This window comes from Larimichthys crocea, chromosome VIII (assembly GCF_000972845.2).
Source record: "Larimichthys crocea isolate SSNF chromosome VIII, L_crocea_2.0, whole genome shotgun sequence".
In the NCBI taxonomy this organism is placed as follows: Eukaryota; Metazoa; Chordata; class Actinopteri; family Sciaenidae; genus Larimichthys; species Larimichthys crocea.
This window is the reverse complement of record NC_040018.1, coordinates 1283344-1297273: the sequence shown is the minus strand read 5'-3', so window position 1 is coordinate 1297273 and position 13930 is coordinate 1283344. Positions and strand designations below refer to the sequence as shown.

The following is a 13930-nucleotide window of genomic DNA, read 5'->3' as shown; positions in this document are numbered from 1 at the left end:
ATAATGGTACTGCTACTCCCTTATATCTATTTAGGTTTAACAAACATTTTACCAACTTGAAGCCTGATCTTAGATGGAATTTTTTCCAATCAAACCTCAACTCAACAATGACTGTGACAGGGAAAAGTTCAAAATCGTGTCATCTATGTTTGAGAGGGTGGAGTAATCTGCCTCCCAGCAATGAAGCAGCCCGCTGCGCCCATGTGATTCAGACGAGCATCAGCACGGGGATGAAGGAGGATCAGACCGTCTGTTAAACTTGAAGGACTTCAGACTGATACAAATATAGTGGAAGTGCTCCTCCTCTCTATGACACACAAACATGCTTTCTCTCTCTGTACACACTGTGATCATCCTTTCTGTCACTCGTACACACACACACACACACACACACACACCACAGCCTTGACTCTGATTTTGAGAGTTGAAAGCTGTTGTGAAATATGTTCAGAAAATCCTCTCCTCTGTCGATGTTTTCTGCTTAAAGCAACCAAATGAACAGCGTGCAACACACAACTCCTAAACACTTGACTGGTTTGATACAATTTTTATGAATCTCTGTTTTCTCTGTGCCACGTTGATAATATCTCTAGGACGTTGTTGTAAAAATAACCACATCTGTGTGCAGTACATTCATATTCTTAGTTACGTACAAATATACAGACATTTCCCTTTAATGGCCTTACTGGGATTGGACCCAGCAGGTCTAACTAATCCACTGGAAGTTCTCAATTCAAAAGAGGTGAGTGCAGGACGCTGTAGTGCTCTTCATAAAGTTCCAACAGTGAGGAATAATTAAAGTTGAGTGGCTGGATGAGAGGGATCAGAGGACAACTCAAGAACTCAGTAATGGATGCAGATGGAGAATATGGCAGAGACAGACAGGGTAGTATTTATCTTGGCGGTAATCAAAATATGACGTGAATGTGTTTCTCAGACAGGGCGAAGTTTACTTGGCCCACTTCTCTTCTCTTTATAGCCTACATGGAATATTTAATATATCACCACTGTTGTCCTCTTATCTTGTTATTGATGCAGTCATGTTTTTTTATTGGTTATGGTCCTGCCAACTTTTGCATGTCCAGTTGCCCTGGTCTTCTCATTTTCTTGGATGTTCTTCCTCAAACTAAACAAACTAAAGTTATGTTTATATTAAAAACATACTGTGTGCATCTCTGAGGTCTAACAAATGTTCTAAGTGCATTTCTAAAAATCCTGTTCCAGCCATGTTTGTTGTTTGTTTTTGCTAGCAGATTTCATCCTCACTGCCATTATTGGTGACTTGCTATCTTTACTTTGTGTTTTACAACCATCACCTGTTGATTGATGGTAGAAAGGTGTATGACGACACACGCTATAAAATTAGAAGGTGCAACACAGCTAATATGATTTCCTTTCATTTTTGACTCTCCCTCTGTTCACTTAAAGTCAGCATTGTCACTTATAATTAATGATTTGTTAGATTCATTCACTGTAGTGCTTCAGATCAGGGACTAGTGAGTCAACGTGCACTAATCTCCAGTGCACACGGCCACCCCACTTGATTACAAACATTCTCCCAGGAGAGAGTTTTTTTTGCAAACTGATGCAAACTACATCGGTTTTATATATAAGTCCTGATATTTTCTAGTATTCTTTCTCCTTCTATTTCCCTTCTTCGCCTGCCATTTAGTTTCATGACATGAAGGTTTTCAGCAAAATGTGTTAAGTGGGCACAGGGCTGCTGAGCTGGACACAGAGGCACGGCGACACTTTGCCTGGCGCAGCAAAAAAAAATAAAAAATCTTTCATGCACAATAAAAACCATTAGAAATATTGCATTTTTTTTTAGAGCGCAAGGACGTGCTTAGAAAAATAAGCCTAAATCCAAAAATCATCTGAGAGGATGTTCTTAAAAAGTCACCCCAAACAAAAAGCTGTTTAAACTAGTTGAAACGCATCTCCTCCATGTAGCTAGAGGTCTCATTAAACAGGGCACAGATGATGCCATTGTTGCTGTAATGCATTGCAGCAACTGTCAAAAGCGAGCTGTCAATAGCACATTCAGTTCAGTATTATTCCAATGCACGTCAGACAGACGAGCAGGCAAGCAGCAAAAATCCATGAGCTAATAAAGCTTTCGCTTTCCATTGGGATTATGGTTCTCGCAGAAATGAAAGCCTAATAAATTCACCGCCCGCCCCCTTTAAGCTTAATATCGGTTTTCATCTGTTTTGGGGACAACAAAACCCATTATACAGATCACTGTTGTCACTTTACATACGCACACACATACGCTGACCTTTGCAGTGGCAGGGGTCTGGAGCCAGCTCAAAACCGGCAGGGGAAAACGAAGAGAAAAGGACAGTGCTGAACACATGGATGCACTCACACACAACTGTTGGTGAAATCCAGTGATCTGCTTTTCCCAGATAAAAAGCATTAGGTTGATTGATTTTACTGGATAACAAAAAAAAGGACGACATTTAGGACTTCATGGCTGCTGAATTCTTTCTCCTCCTGACTGTTGGGTGCTCTGTCCCCATCTGGTGCTTTAAATAATTTACAGGTGTATGTGTGTGTTTCTCTGTGTGTGTGTGGGGAGAAGCAGGTTTGAGTGAGTCCTTGTTGTCTATGCCTACATACACCTACACACCCACCTCAGGCCATTCCACACTCATGATGCAGCAATCGTGTTGTGTGCTGGCAAAAGAATAAATTAAGAATGAAGACGGTGCTGACAGCCAAATACCTGAGGATTAAGTTAAAATGTTGCAAAAGCTTTTTTTTTTTTTTTTTTTTTTACGTTTAATGAATCTATATCACAAAAAGTTGCACACAAACTACGACACCAAGCAACTTGGTTTGAAGCAGCAATATTGTGAGTGATGCACGACTAAGCCTTCCTCCCCCTTGTTCTCTTAAATCCTGTAAAATGTTAGTGTGATCACTAACCCGGGGTTTACTTTAACACAATATTCTCCAGAGTTTTAAGTGAAGTTTGCTAAGAGTAGGATAATCCTACTGCTTTAAAGACGACATTTTAAGATGATGCAGGATGACACTGTCTCCTGAAAGGAAATGTGAATAAAAATAAAAAAGGGTTTTGATGGGGATTTTAATGTTAGTGAGCTGCAGTCACGTTGCATTTGTGTTCTGCTACACCTGTACACTTTAGCCGCGGTTTTGTCTACATGGAGTCAGAAACAGCCTCATCCAGATACACAAGTTTAAGACTCCACTCCAGGCTCATTCCCCAAACAAACTTTCCACCATCAAACTCTGATATCTACGTCTCAGATCAAAGACACACACAATCAGATCCGTGATTTGAGCGTCAGAAGTCAAAGAGTTAAATGCCAAAAGGCTTTGTAGCCTGTTTAACAGGAATCAGCGGTTTCAGCAGTTTCATATACGGGCGCTGCAACATTCTTCACGTTCCAACAGAGAGTGAACACAATGTTACTTTAACAGCTCCAGAAATCACATAACACACACAGACACACAAGGCAGCACATGATTACACAAATTAATCTTTAGATCTGACAATGCTGAAGAGGCAAACATATTAAAATAACTAATGTGTGTTATAAATCTGAATACTCTTGCTCTTTTTACTCCTTAGGAAAATAAATGTAGAGTTTTCTAAGTGGCAGTATTGGTACAGAGGTGTCAAGTCTCCCTCTAAATGGGTTAGCACAATGTCTGGGTTTTACATCATGCTTGGAGTGTGAAATGGGCTGAGAACAAATAAACTGTACAACCAGGTACTTTGAGTGGAGACCCGCAGGCTCAATGATATGAATGGGCCGGTGACGCTATAAAAAGACCCCGTTATTAGTGAGATGACCTCATAAGGTCACTGGGCTGTTCAGAAATATGTTGCCCCCCCTTTGAATCCTCCAAACCTGAACAGACGTTATCACTGAACTGCACAACATTATTAACAACAGAGACAACGTTGGGAGCATTAGCAGTCTTTTGAGCATGCTGATGCATGGGCAACACATTACATTACTCAAAACACTTCAAGTGGGGCGCATCCATTACTTAAGATCATTATATTACCTGCAGCAGTGTATAAAATGCTGTCCTTGAACCTAAGTGTTCTGACAAATACCAAGAATTAGCATTTATGTGTGTTCAAAGAACCTTCCTGACAAAAGCTGCATTAGTCACTTTTCAAATAGCTACAGTACAGTCGGGGGAGGAACACTGACAGATATCCTTCCTTACTTTCCCTGCTGGCGCTAACAATACACTAAGTTACAGCTGACTTTTTCTGTGGCACCGAGTAACAAGAGAACATCCTCTCCCAAATCTGTCGAGAGTGAAAATGTGAAACTCATATCTAGGTCACTAGGTGCACAGATCTGGTGACTCTGGCGATATGAAAAAGGCGAATTAGAAATGAATGTGTGACCACTCATTTGTGGACATAGTGAAAGCAGTTAGTTTAATAACTTGAATTCTCATTAGCTGGTGTAATCCTGCTCATATGTCAGATGTACACAGTCGAAGCACTCTGTCATTTTTACCTGCGGGGCCACCTACAGAGCAAAGCTGCCTTATTAGTGAGAGCAGCGTTTTGTCAGAGTGAATGAGCAAAGTAGGCAGGAGATGGAAAGCTCTGCGGGATCATCACTACATCACCACCTGGGCTTTTATCGCAATAAACATGCGGCTCTGCTAATGATGTCAGGAGGTCAAAGAAGGGGAGGTTCCACCCGCAGATACTCGAGCTAGCAATAACCTGGACTTTCAGATCCTTTGCTGACGGAGACATATACTTAATACTGAAGAACTGTGTGGTTGAATTGAATGACTGTCAGTTAAAAGATAAATGTTACAAACATGCAATTTCAAGACTGCTTATGGCATTTCAGATTCATTGGATAGTTAGCCATTATAGCAAACGTCTTACACACCTGAGAGTCTTATCGACACTGTGTATCCAATCAAAAAATAAAATCTCACACACGAGTGTTATCGATCCCTTGTGCTAACTTTATGAACATTGGTTCCAGTCCTCAGGACTTCATCAGGTTACATTCATGAGGGTCTGAGGGTTTAAACGCTGGTAATAAAATGAGATCGACAGCAACTGGGATTTTGTTTTGTTCAGCTTTCTCTTCAGCTATTTCATGTGTTGTATAGCTTAAACAATTAGTCGATGAATCAGTTAACAGACTGACAAAACAATGTGATAACTGATGAATAATTGCTGCTTTTGAGCAGACCCTTAAAATGTTGCAGTATGTTGACTCTTTTATGTAGCAGACATATGAAATTTTGTTTCTTTCATCGTCTCAGGATTTTAGGGGGTCGCAACCCCCATGTTAGGAACCACTGAACTAAGCAAATCACAATCAATAATTGATCGTGAAGATTAGCTGCAGCCAATGACGGTATAAAGAATGGACAGCCTATGCATGACATCACCCATAGGTTTCTGAAGAGCCATTTTGAAGATTAGAATATGCGGCTTTAGCCTCCGCCGTGTTGATAGTCCTGCTTTTTTCGCCTCCCAGCTAATCTAAGAATCCACAAAGACATGAATGATTGCAGACCTGAGGCGAGCTCAACGTTGCCTGGGTGCTCAAACAAGCCATCTGTAATGGCACCTACCTGTCAATCAAAGTTAATTATTAAGTTAATTATGCATAACTTTAAGTCTCAAGGTCCAGTGTGTAAGACTGGGGACCTGTGTTTTCAAAATAAGGCAGACATGGAATATAATATTCAAAACTATGTTTTCATGCATGTATAATCACTTGAATATAATAATGTTTTTGTTAGTTGTTACTAAATCCTACACACTGGACCTTTAATGCTGCTGTGCAGTTGGACATTTTAACATGGGGACGCATGGAGATTGACATGCCCTGTAGCCAACCTCAAGTGGCGGCTCAAGGACTTGCACATTTGCTTTATTTCACAGCCACGGAGGTTGCCGATTGGCAGCAGCCTAATTTCATTACTACTCTACATTTTCACCATATTGGTAAACCTTAATCTTACCATTGTGAGTTTTAACTGCTGCTACTAAAGGTGACCTTCAATATTTCTGCCAATGTTTTGGCATCACACACTATACTGAACTGTACCTCATGCCAGTACAGCTCATTAAGCTGGTGAGAGAGACAGAGACAGAATCCCATGCAATGAAGGCAACGGGCCAGATTCAAACCAACAACCACAGCAGGTCCTCCTCCATCACACTGAGGCACTAGCATACAGAGCCCAACTTAATCTGAGAGCTCTGAGAAAAAGGAAGTGAGGAAGTCTCTGCAGAAACACAGCATGGCAGCAGATGGCCTCCTAGGCTTCAGCCATCTGGTGAGGAGACGTCCAATCCGCTGTCAGTCTGTCCCCTTTCATTTACCCATGATTCTTAAACAGTAAGACCTGCTCCTGCTGCCCTGCCACACATCTACAAGCGTCACCTTCAGCTTCCAGCCACAGACAGACGACACAAACTCAGATTAGGCTTGCAGTCCGGGCAGCCAAGAGACCCACTGCCATGTCACATGTCGTACGGCCTAATCAATGAGTGTTAAGCCTTTAGCTGTCACTCTCTGGACAGCCAGGAGATTATCATCTATCCCTGTATTAGGGCTGCTCCAAGCATGGCTTATTTTAAATAGCAATATGCTGATTGCATTGCTGTCTGTGTGACCGCTTATTCAGTAAGAAGAGGCTCTCAGGCAATCTGAGCTTTATTTTGGAATAAATCCAGACACGCAGAAGTTAAGCTGCAAAACTGTACTTAAAAATACAATTACCATCACTTTCTTTGCCTTTGTTACTAGCAGAGTATAACCACCCTGTTTAAATTCACCAATTTTGAATTACATATATTTGATTACCGTGCATGCTGCACAGAGAGACTATTATAATTTGGACTAATACATTCAGGATTGTTCTTTTTAAAATCATGTGATCAATAAGAAAAAAGTGTCAAACTCAAGAGGGTTCTGTCAGTTCACATGATCAAAGACCTGTGGTAGGAAAGGCACAATATACTGAAGGTGTTAGTGTGTGTGTGACTTATAGTTAATCTATAACTCCATTTAGGAGCCAAGAGATTCAGGGACAAAAGGAATGGATCCTGCAAAAAACACGACAAATGATCTGTAGTTCCCACCAGCAAGCACACAAACACGCACTCACACTTTTATCTTTATCGACTGGTCACTCAGGGCGTCACATTGCATCATTACAGATTGTAATCAGGAGGTGACATATTGCGCAATTAAGCATGCATGTGACCTTGTTTTTCACTTGTTTAAGAGCTGAGATGTTTACAAATGAAACAATTAAATAAACTGGGCTATAGACAGAAAAATAATTGCAATTATTCTCAGTTGTTCTTCAGAAAATGATGACAACTTCCTTATTCCGTCTTATTCAAAAAGAAACTGAATATTTTTAGAGAAAATTTAGGGAAAATTAGCAATTTGATGACTCTAAAAGTCATTTCATCACAAAAAATGTCAAAACATCTGCTGGTTCTAGCTTTAACATTTAAATATCTGCTGGTTTTCTTGATCTCCTATGATAATTTAATAGAATATTTTGGAGTTTTGGGGCTATGGGTCAGACAAAACAAGCCATTTGAGGACATCACCTCAGGCTTTGATAACCTGTGATAGGAACAATTACACAATTAATCATCAATAGTTTGAAAATTGAGAATCTTTGTCATTTCTTAAGCCACTATGTCTCTGAGAATGACATTTCTTACCATTTCCTGACACGTTACAGACTAAATTAATTGACTCACTGAGAAAAAGATTAGAAGATTAATAGATAATAAAAATAATCATTAGTTGCGACCCTAAACAACTGTTTGTGACTCTGATCAGTGGGTTTAAAGAATGGCTGGCCAGATGAAACTTCCTGGGAGCCGTATGTTCCCGCCCTTTAAAAAGTATTCAGCTATCAAGTGTTGGTTGACAGTGAGTGAAACCAGGCAACTTAAAAAAAAAAAAAAGGAAACTAGCTGCCATGTCTGTTGTCAGTACAGTAGGTGTGACCTGCTGCCTTGCTGCTGCTGCTGCGGGTCCTCTGGGCCAGTTTCATGACATAACACTACCGACTTTCTTCAGTCTCAAACCTGCTCGATGAGTAATCTAAACTCTCGAGAAGAAGCCAGGACTGTTGAACTGGTTCCTTACACATTAAAAAAACATGTCCTGCCCAAGAAAAACAAGCACTGGGACATCAGGTGGCACTTTTTTTTTTTTTTAACTTAAATACTGAGCATGAATGCTGCTTATTATGTTTTTATATAAATCAAAAGGGTCTTCATTTTACTCATGGACGCACTCATAAATTAGTCAAGCAAATTAGGCTACACTGAGCTGCTGAAGTCAAATAAAGGCTATGCCCACAGGAGTAGACACTCCAGTAAAGAAAACTCAGTTAAGTATGTAGAAGAGAGCTGGCGATTGCATAACTATGGCACCGAGCCACAAAGTCAACATTCACACCACGGAAGACCATAGAGGCAAAATAATGTACTGTACCCTGTAAACAACTGTGGGAGTATATAACACACCACACTACCTCCAGCTCTGTGGACAGCACACACACACACTCCCAGAAGTGGGCTACCATCAGTCCTTATTAGTGGGCAGTGTTGACTCCTCCATATCATCACCCTCTCTAAAGCATATTCCTACAGACAGATAAGGAGGAGTGTTTAAAGAGAACAGACACATCCACTTGCAATTATGCTTTAAAAAAAAAAAAATCATAATAAATACAGGATTAAACATAAAGGCATTAAGCATTTTTTCACCTATATAAAGAGAGTAAATTAGGTCTCCCTCAGCTCCCAACACACACACACATACAGCGGCTATAATAATAATAATCACATTTATTCACAGGTTTGACAGCTATAGAGTTTTTTTTACCGCACATACACATAATATTTCAGTCAGTGCAGGTGTCATTAGAGGCGCTCTCTGAAGGGCAGCGCTTTCTGGATTATACTCACCCCATTGCCGCTGACTTGAGGAACAACTCCTTTTTTATTTTTATATATATATATATATATCGGTTGTATTGGCTGCTAAAAATAAAAAAATGTTTTATAAAAAAAGCGTCAAAGTCTGCAGATGATTAGCGGTCCAAAGAGTTCATTCCTCCTCCCGCGTACGCCAGCCAGCTTATACGAACAAGTCCCTCTTTGCTTGGTGAGAGACAAGTGAAATATGAGAGCACTTCTTCTTCTTCTTCTTCGTAAACTCGATTCACCGGGTTGTCAAGCTCTCACTCACTCCTCACAGAAAGCTCCGGTCATTTCATTTACAGGAAGTTTGCTTGTTTGTTTGTTTGTCTGTTTGTTTGTTTGTTTGCAGAATAAATCCCGCTTCGGTTATGGCTTGTGTCTTTCTTCAGAAACATTCGGCTCTGATGAATTAAGTTAATGTTTCTTTGCCTTGCCTTGCTCGCTGCGCAGAGTTTCTTCCACCCCAGCGGGATTGTGTTTCATTGAGAGGCGGCAGCAGCAGCGACACGGAGCGGCTTCCACCTGCTCACCACGCTCCTGACAGCCACCCACACTTTTTTTTTTTTTTTTTAAACCTGTGGTGTCTGCGTTTTTTTTTTGTTTTTTTTTTTAAAAAAAGCCCAAACTGTCAAAAAAAAAAAACAGTTTAATTTTAATTAACAGCATTACAACGACGACGACGACGAGTGTTTTTTTTTTTTTCTAAACTCGAGTGTACTTACATGTTCGAATTTCAGCCGTTGGAACTTTCTCATTTAAAAATAACGGTTACAGTTAATTTATTTATTTATGCGATGAGCTCCTCGGCTAATTATCGTCTTTTAAAAAAAAATACGTGGCTATAATTTGGTGTTTGAAGTCAAATTATATATCAAACAACAAAGCTCTAAACGATTTTAATATGTGATACTTGGAAACTGTCAGGTAACGGTCAATCATCAATCACTTTCAGGTGTGTGCGCAGTGCACCCCTCCCCCCCTCCCCCCCTTACCGCCGGAACTATTAAAAAAATATGTTCATTTGTTCCGGTGGGGACGCTTTTCAGCGACGGGACAATTTCTTCACACAAGTCGTTACACGGTGTTTTGTGTTAGCTTGTGGCTAAAGCTAACAACAACAACGTCGCTTTAAGGTGAGTATTAAAGATCCTGATTTTGATCGTGATGTTTTGTAGTTACGCTGTCTTGTCTTGTGGCTGAGGCTGACTGAGCAGTGTAGTTTTTCCCCCCATTGTTCCGCATGTAAACAGACACAGTCTGTATCCGTGTTGACATCCGCCGCTTCTGTGGCTTTTCACCTGTCCTTGCAGCATGGCCGAGATCAGTGAAAACATGCAGAAATACGAGGAGATGTTTGCCAATAGATTCACATCGGAGGACCGTGAATACGAACAGTATCGGAGCCGGCCAGCTGACCCGCCACCCATCGTGGAGGACTGGAGGAGTCGTGGAGGAGGGAGCTACAGAGGCAGGGATAACAGGTACTGTTAGTGATCCTGTAGTTTACATCAGTGTCAGGGCACACATACAGTGTTTGGAGGGATTAGATGATTGCATCCTGTTGATGCCTGAGAGAGACCTGCTGTTTATTTCCTCTAGCTCCACAGTAGCTCAGACGGATTAGGTTGTTAGCCTTTGAAAAGTTCATCCAGACTATCAAGTATTAGTAAACATACTTTTATTTGTAAAAAATAGTACTATATACTGTTTGCAGTGATGAAACATACTCAGAAATATATATACAGTCTAAAAATGTGATCAGAAATCTGTGGTAATGTCATGGGAAAATGTATTTGTTACAGCAGCAGAGGAAAGTGTAGCATACACCACAGAATTAGAAAATAGTAGAAAAGGCAAAAAAAACACAATAACAGAAATATCTATAACCTACACAATAAACACGAAAAACAATCAACCTTTAAAACAGACAAGCACTGAGGATAAAAGTGGCATGATATATAAAAAGAGTATTGTAATGTAAAGTGACCATAGTGTAAAAAATATTGCAAAGAAAGTGACCATGATACAAATAATAAATATTATTGCAAGAGTAGTGACCACGATATAAATAATAACTGCAAGGTATAACAAAATTGCAGTGAAACATGAACAGGAGACTACAACAGGATCAGGTGGTGCAGGTGTTATAAAGTCAGCAGCAGCAGGAATGAAGGACCTGCGGACCCTCTTCTTACACCGTGGGTGTATCAGTCTACTGCTGAAGGAGCTGCTCAGGGACCCCACAGTGTCATGTAGGGGGTGAGAGGGGTTGTCCATGATGGATGTCAGCTTAGCTCTCACCCACTTCCTCTTTGGAGTCCAGAGGACAGTCCAGGACTGAGCTCGCTCTTCTAATAAGTCTGTTGAGCCTGCTCCTTTCCCTGCCATGCTGCCCCCTCTTCATACTGTATACTGTAGATAGATACTGTAGTTTACATCATTGTTAGGGTAAGTGATGTGTGGACTGCTAACTTGGGGCAGAGCTCGGTCATACAGTGTTTGAGACCTGCTGTTTACGTCCTCTAGCTCCACAGTAGCTCAGACGGATTAGGTTGTTAGCCTTTGAAAAGTTCATCCAGACTATTGGGTATTAGTAAACATACTTTTATTTGTAAAAATAGAGGGTGTACAGATTTATTATTATTGGAAAAATAGTGCTATATACTGCCTGCAGTGATGAAACATACTGTATCAAAAAAATATATACAGTCTAAATATGTGATCAGAAATCTGTGGTAATGCCATAGAGGTGTAATAACGATGTTGTGCGGTAAATAATTTTTCTGTTTATTGTCTTCGACTTATTCAGGTTACAGAAACATCTTAGCTAAATAAACCCATTTAGACTAAACAAACATGTGTCTATAAACCTGATTTCTTAACCATCACGTCACATCAGTCAAGGAGAAATATAGTTTCCTTAACTGCAGTGGACACAGCTTGATTTACTATGGACAAACTGTGTCTTGGTCTTTTACATGTATAACTGAGTTTCTTGAGCTGTCTTTTTGCCTGTTTATGTAATGCATGCATTTTGTTGCTGTTGTTGAAGTAGAAGATTGCTAATTTATATCCGTCTCCATCTAGGTACCAGGACCGTCGTGGACAAGGGGGTCGTGGTTGGGGTGGAGGCCGAGGTTGGAGTGGAGACCGGGGTTGGAGAGGGGACCGTCATGGGCAGCAGCACTGGCATGACAGGGACAGGGACAGAGACCGGGACCGGGACCGGGACCGGGATCGAGATCGAGACCGAGACCGATACCAGGACCGAGAGCGATACCAGGATCGAGACCGATACCAAGACAGACACTCCGGGCATGGAAGTGGGTATCAGTCAGGCCCTCCAAGCTCCAATCAGGGATGCAACTCCCAACAACAGAGACCCCATTATGACCGCTACTGATCTCTGCTCTCATCTCTCAGGTGTCAACAGTATTTATAGTATTCACAGTCTTCTATCATGTGCGGCAATGCACAGCTGTTGATTTTTTTCATTTGTTTGTTTGTTTTTTTGTATGACTCTCATTGCCACACTCTCATAATCAAGAGCTGCGCAATAGATCAATAATAATAATTGACTGTCCTTTCAATATAATTGTGTGAAACTCTTTTGCAATATTGTGATACGCAGTTTTATTGTCTGAATTAAAAATATTCCACTTACCATTTTCATACCTAAAGCACTGTAATTTTTTTCTCATAAAGCTTCATATTGCTCAGCCTCGTAGTCAATAAAATTTTCTCATTACATTTTTTCGGGAAAGATAACGACATACTTGCAGTTTTTCTGTAATGGAACTCTGACACTTAAAATCACATTTTCCCTTTTAATATTTTAGGTACGTGGGCTGTTAACAATATTTGATTATCACATTTTAACTGAGAACTCAGGAGTTCTTTTGTGCTCATAGTTTTACTGCTACATGTTTTGATATCAGGGTGTTATGAATTACACAGCACAGTATTGTTGCAAACAGCGAATTTCGGATCTCCAGAGTAAGTCTATTTGTAGTGCAACCATATTTTTCTGTCGCATTATATACAAATACTTGTGAATTGAGCTGTTGTCAATAAACATGTATTTTCATAATAAGTGGATTCTGTTGTGTGAAGTTATGGGGCTCAACATTTGACAAAATTGCAGAGCAAAGCATTTTGAGAGGTCACATTTTAGTCAGATATTATATGCTCCATCCTCTTTAAGCCACTAAAAATCCTTCAATTGAAACCAAAGGAAAAATCTGTTTCATCAAATCACTTTATGAAACACATTTGGTCTGTTTTTAACTTAATATTAAATCTATCTTAAGAAAAAAGTTGCGATGCACCATAAATATTAAAATCATTTAAATACATTAAAAATGTCAGTAATTTATTTGCTAGAGATTTCCAAGATCTAATTGTGCTTGTTTCAAAACTCATGCTGGCTCAAAAACCAAGAATTTACTGAAGCCACATTTCACAGATTCAGCCTTTGATGGCACATTAAACCAGATGGCCTGAACAACTTTACTGTGTGTGGAGGGAAAGCAGCATTCACAGCAAATGGCTCAGAAGAAGCTGAAGACCAATAGTTCACACTGTGAAAAGCAACTGAAATATTTATGTGCATCATTAATACATTATTGCTACATGCATCATTGGCTATGACATTTGTAGCTCATTGCCTAAAGATGTAATTTACAGCAAATCTCAATTAAATAACAAATGGTGACTTCGGACACATTGGCCCTGTCCACTGATCCACAACACAAGCAGAAACAGTCTGCATTGTTTTATCACTGCCTGGATGCCACTCTGTGGAGTCTATTTATGGCCTTGGTGCAGTCGGGGTTAACAGTTCATTTGGACCTCAGCAGTGCAATCAGCTGTGATGATGAGGGAGGGGAGGAGGTTTGAGAGAAAGTGTGTGGGGGATGTGCTGAAACT

General features: G+C 40.3%; 2 protein-coding genes across 3 annotated transcripts in view; one reads left to right on the top strand and one right to left on the bottom strand.

The window, feature by feature from the left end:
• The window catches only part of homer2 (homer scaffold protein 2), a 31004-nt gene extending 21098 nt beyond the window's left edge, over positions 1 to 9906 (bottom strand). The window contains exon 1 of one of the 2 annotated variants that reach the window (XM_027281907.1): positions 9724 to 9906. In XM_027281907.1, the coding sequence (XP_027137708.1) occupies positions 9724 to 9725 (2 nt within the window). In that variant the 5' untranslated portion in view covers positions 9726 to 9906. Of the gene's footprint in view, positions 1 to 8986; positions 9562 to 9723 lie in introns of those variants that run through there. The other variant, XM_010731857.3, reaches the window with a different exon arrangement.
• A 97-nt stretch (positions 9907 to 10003) lies between these two features.
• LOC113746390 (RNA guanine-N7 methyltransferase activating subunit) lies at positions 10004 to 12673 on the top strand. Its single transcript, XM_027281908.1, has 3 exons — positions 10004 to 10134; positions 10312 to 10482; positions 12089 to 12673. Exons 2-3 carry the CDS (start codon positions 10313 to 10315, stop codon positions 12402 to 12404), a joined length of 486 nt encoding a protein of 161 aa, XP_027137709.1. The 5' UTR covers positions 10004 to 10134; position 10312; the 3' UTR covers positions 12405 to 12673.
• Positions 12674 to 13930: the final 1257 nt, after the last annotated feature.

What these genes read in the sequence shown, in the direction of transcription:
- LOC113746390 (XM_027281908.1), top strand. Translation starts at nt 10,313, where the DNA reads ATGGCCGAGATCAGTGAAAACATGCAGAAATACGAGGAGATGTTTGCC. An exon ending in TACAGAGGCAGGGATAACAG is followed by an intron (nt 10,483 to 12,088) that starts GTACTGTTAGTG and finishes GTCTCCATCTAG; the next exon opens with GTACCAGGACCGTCGTGGAC.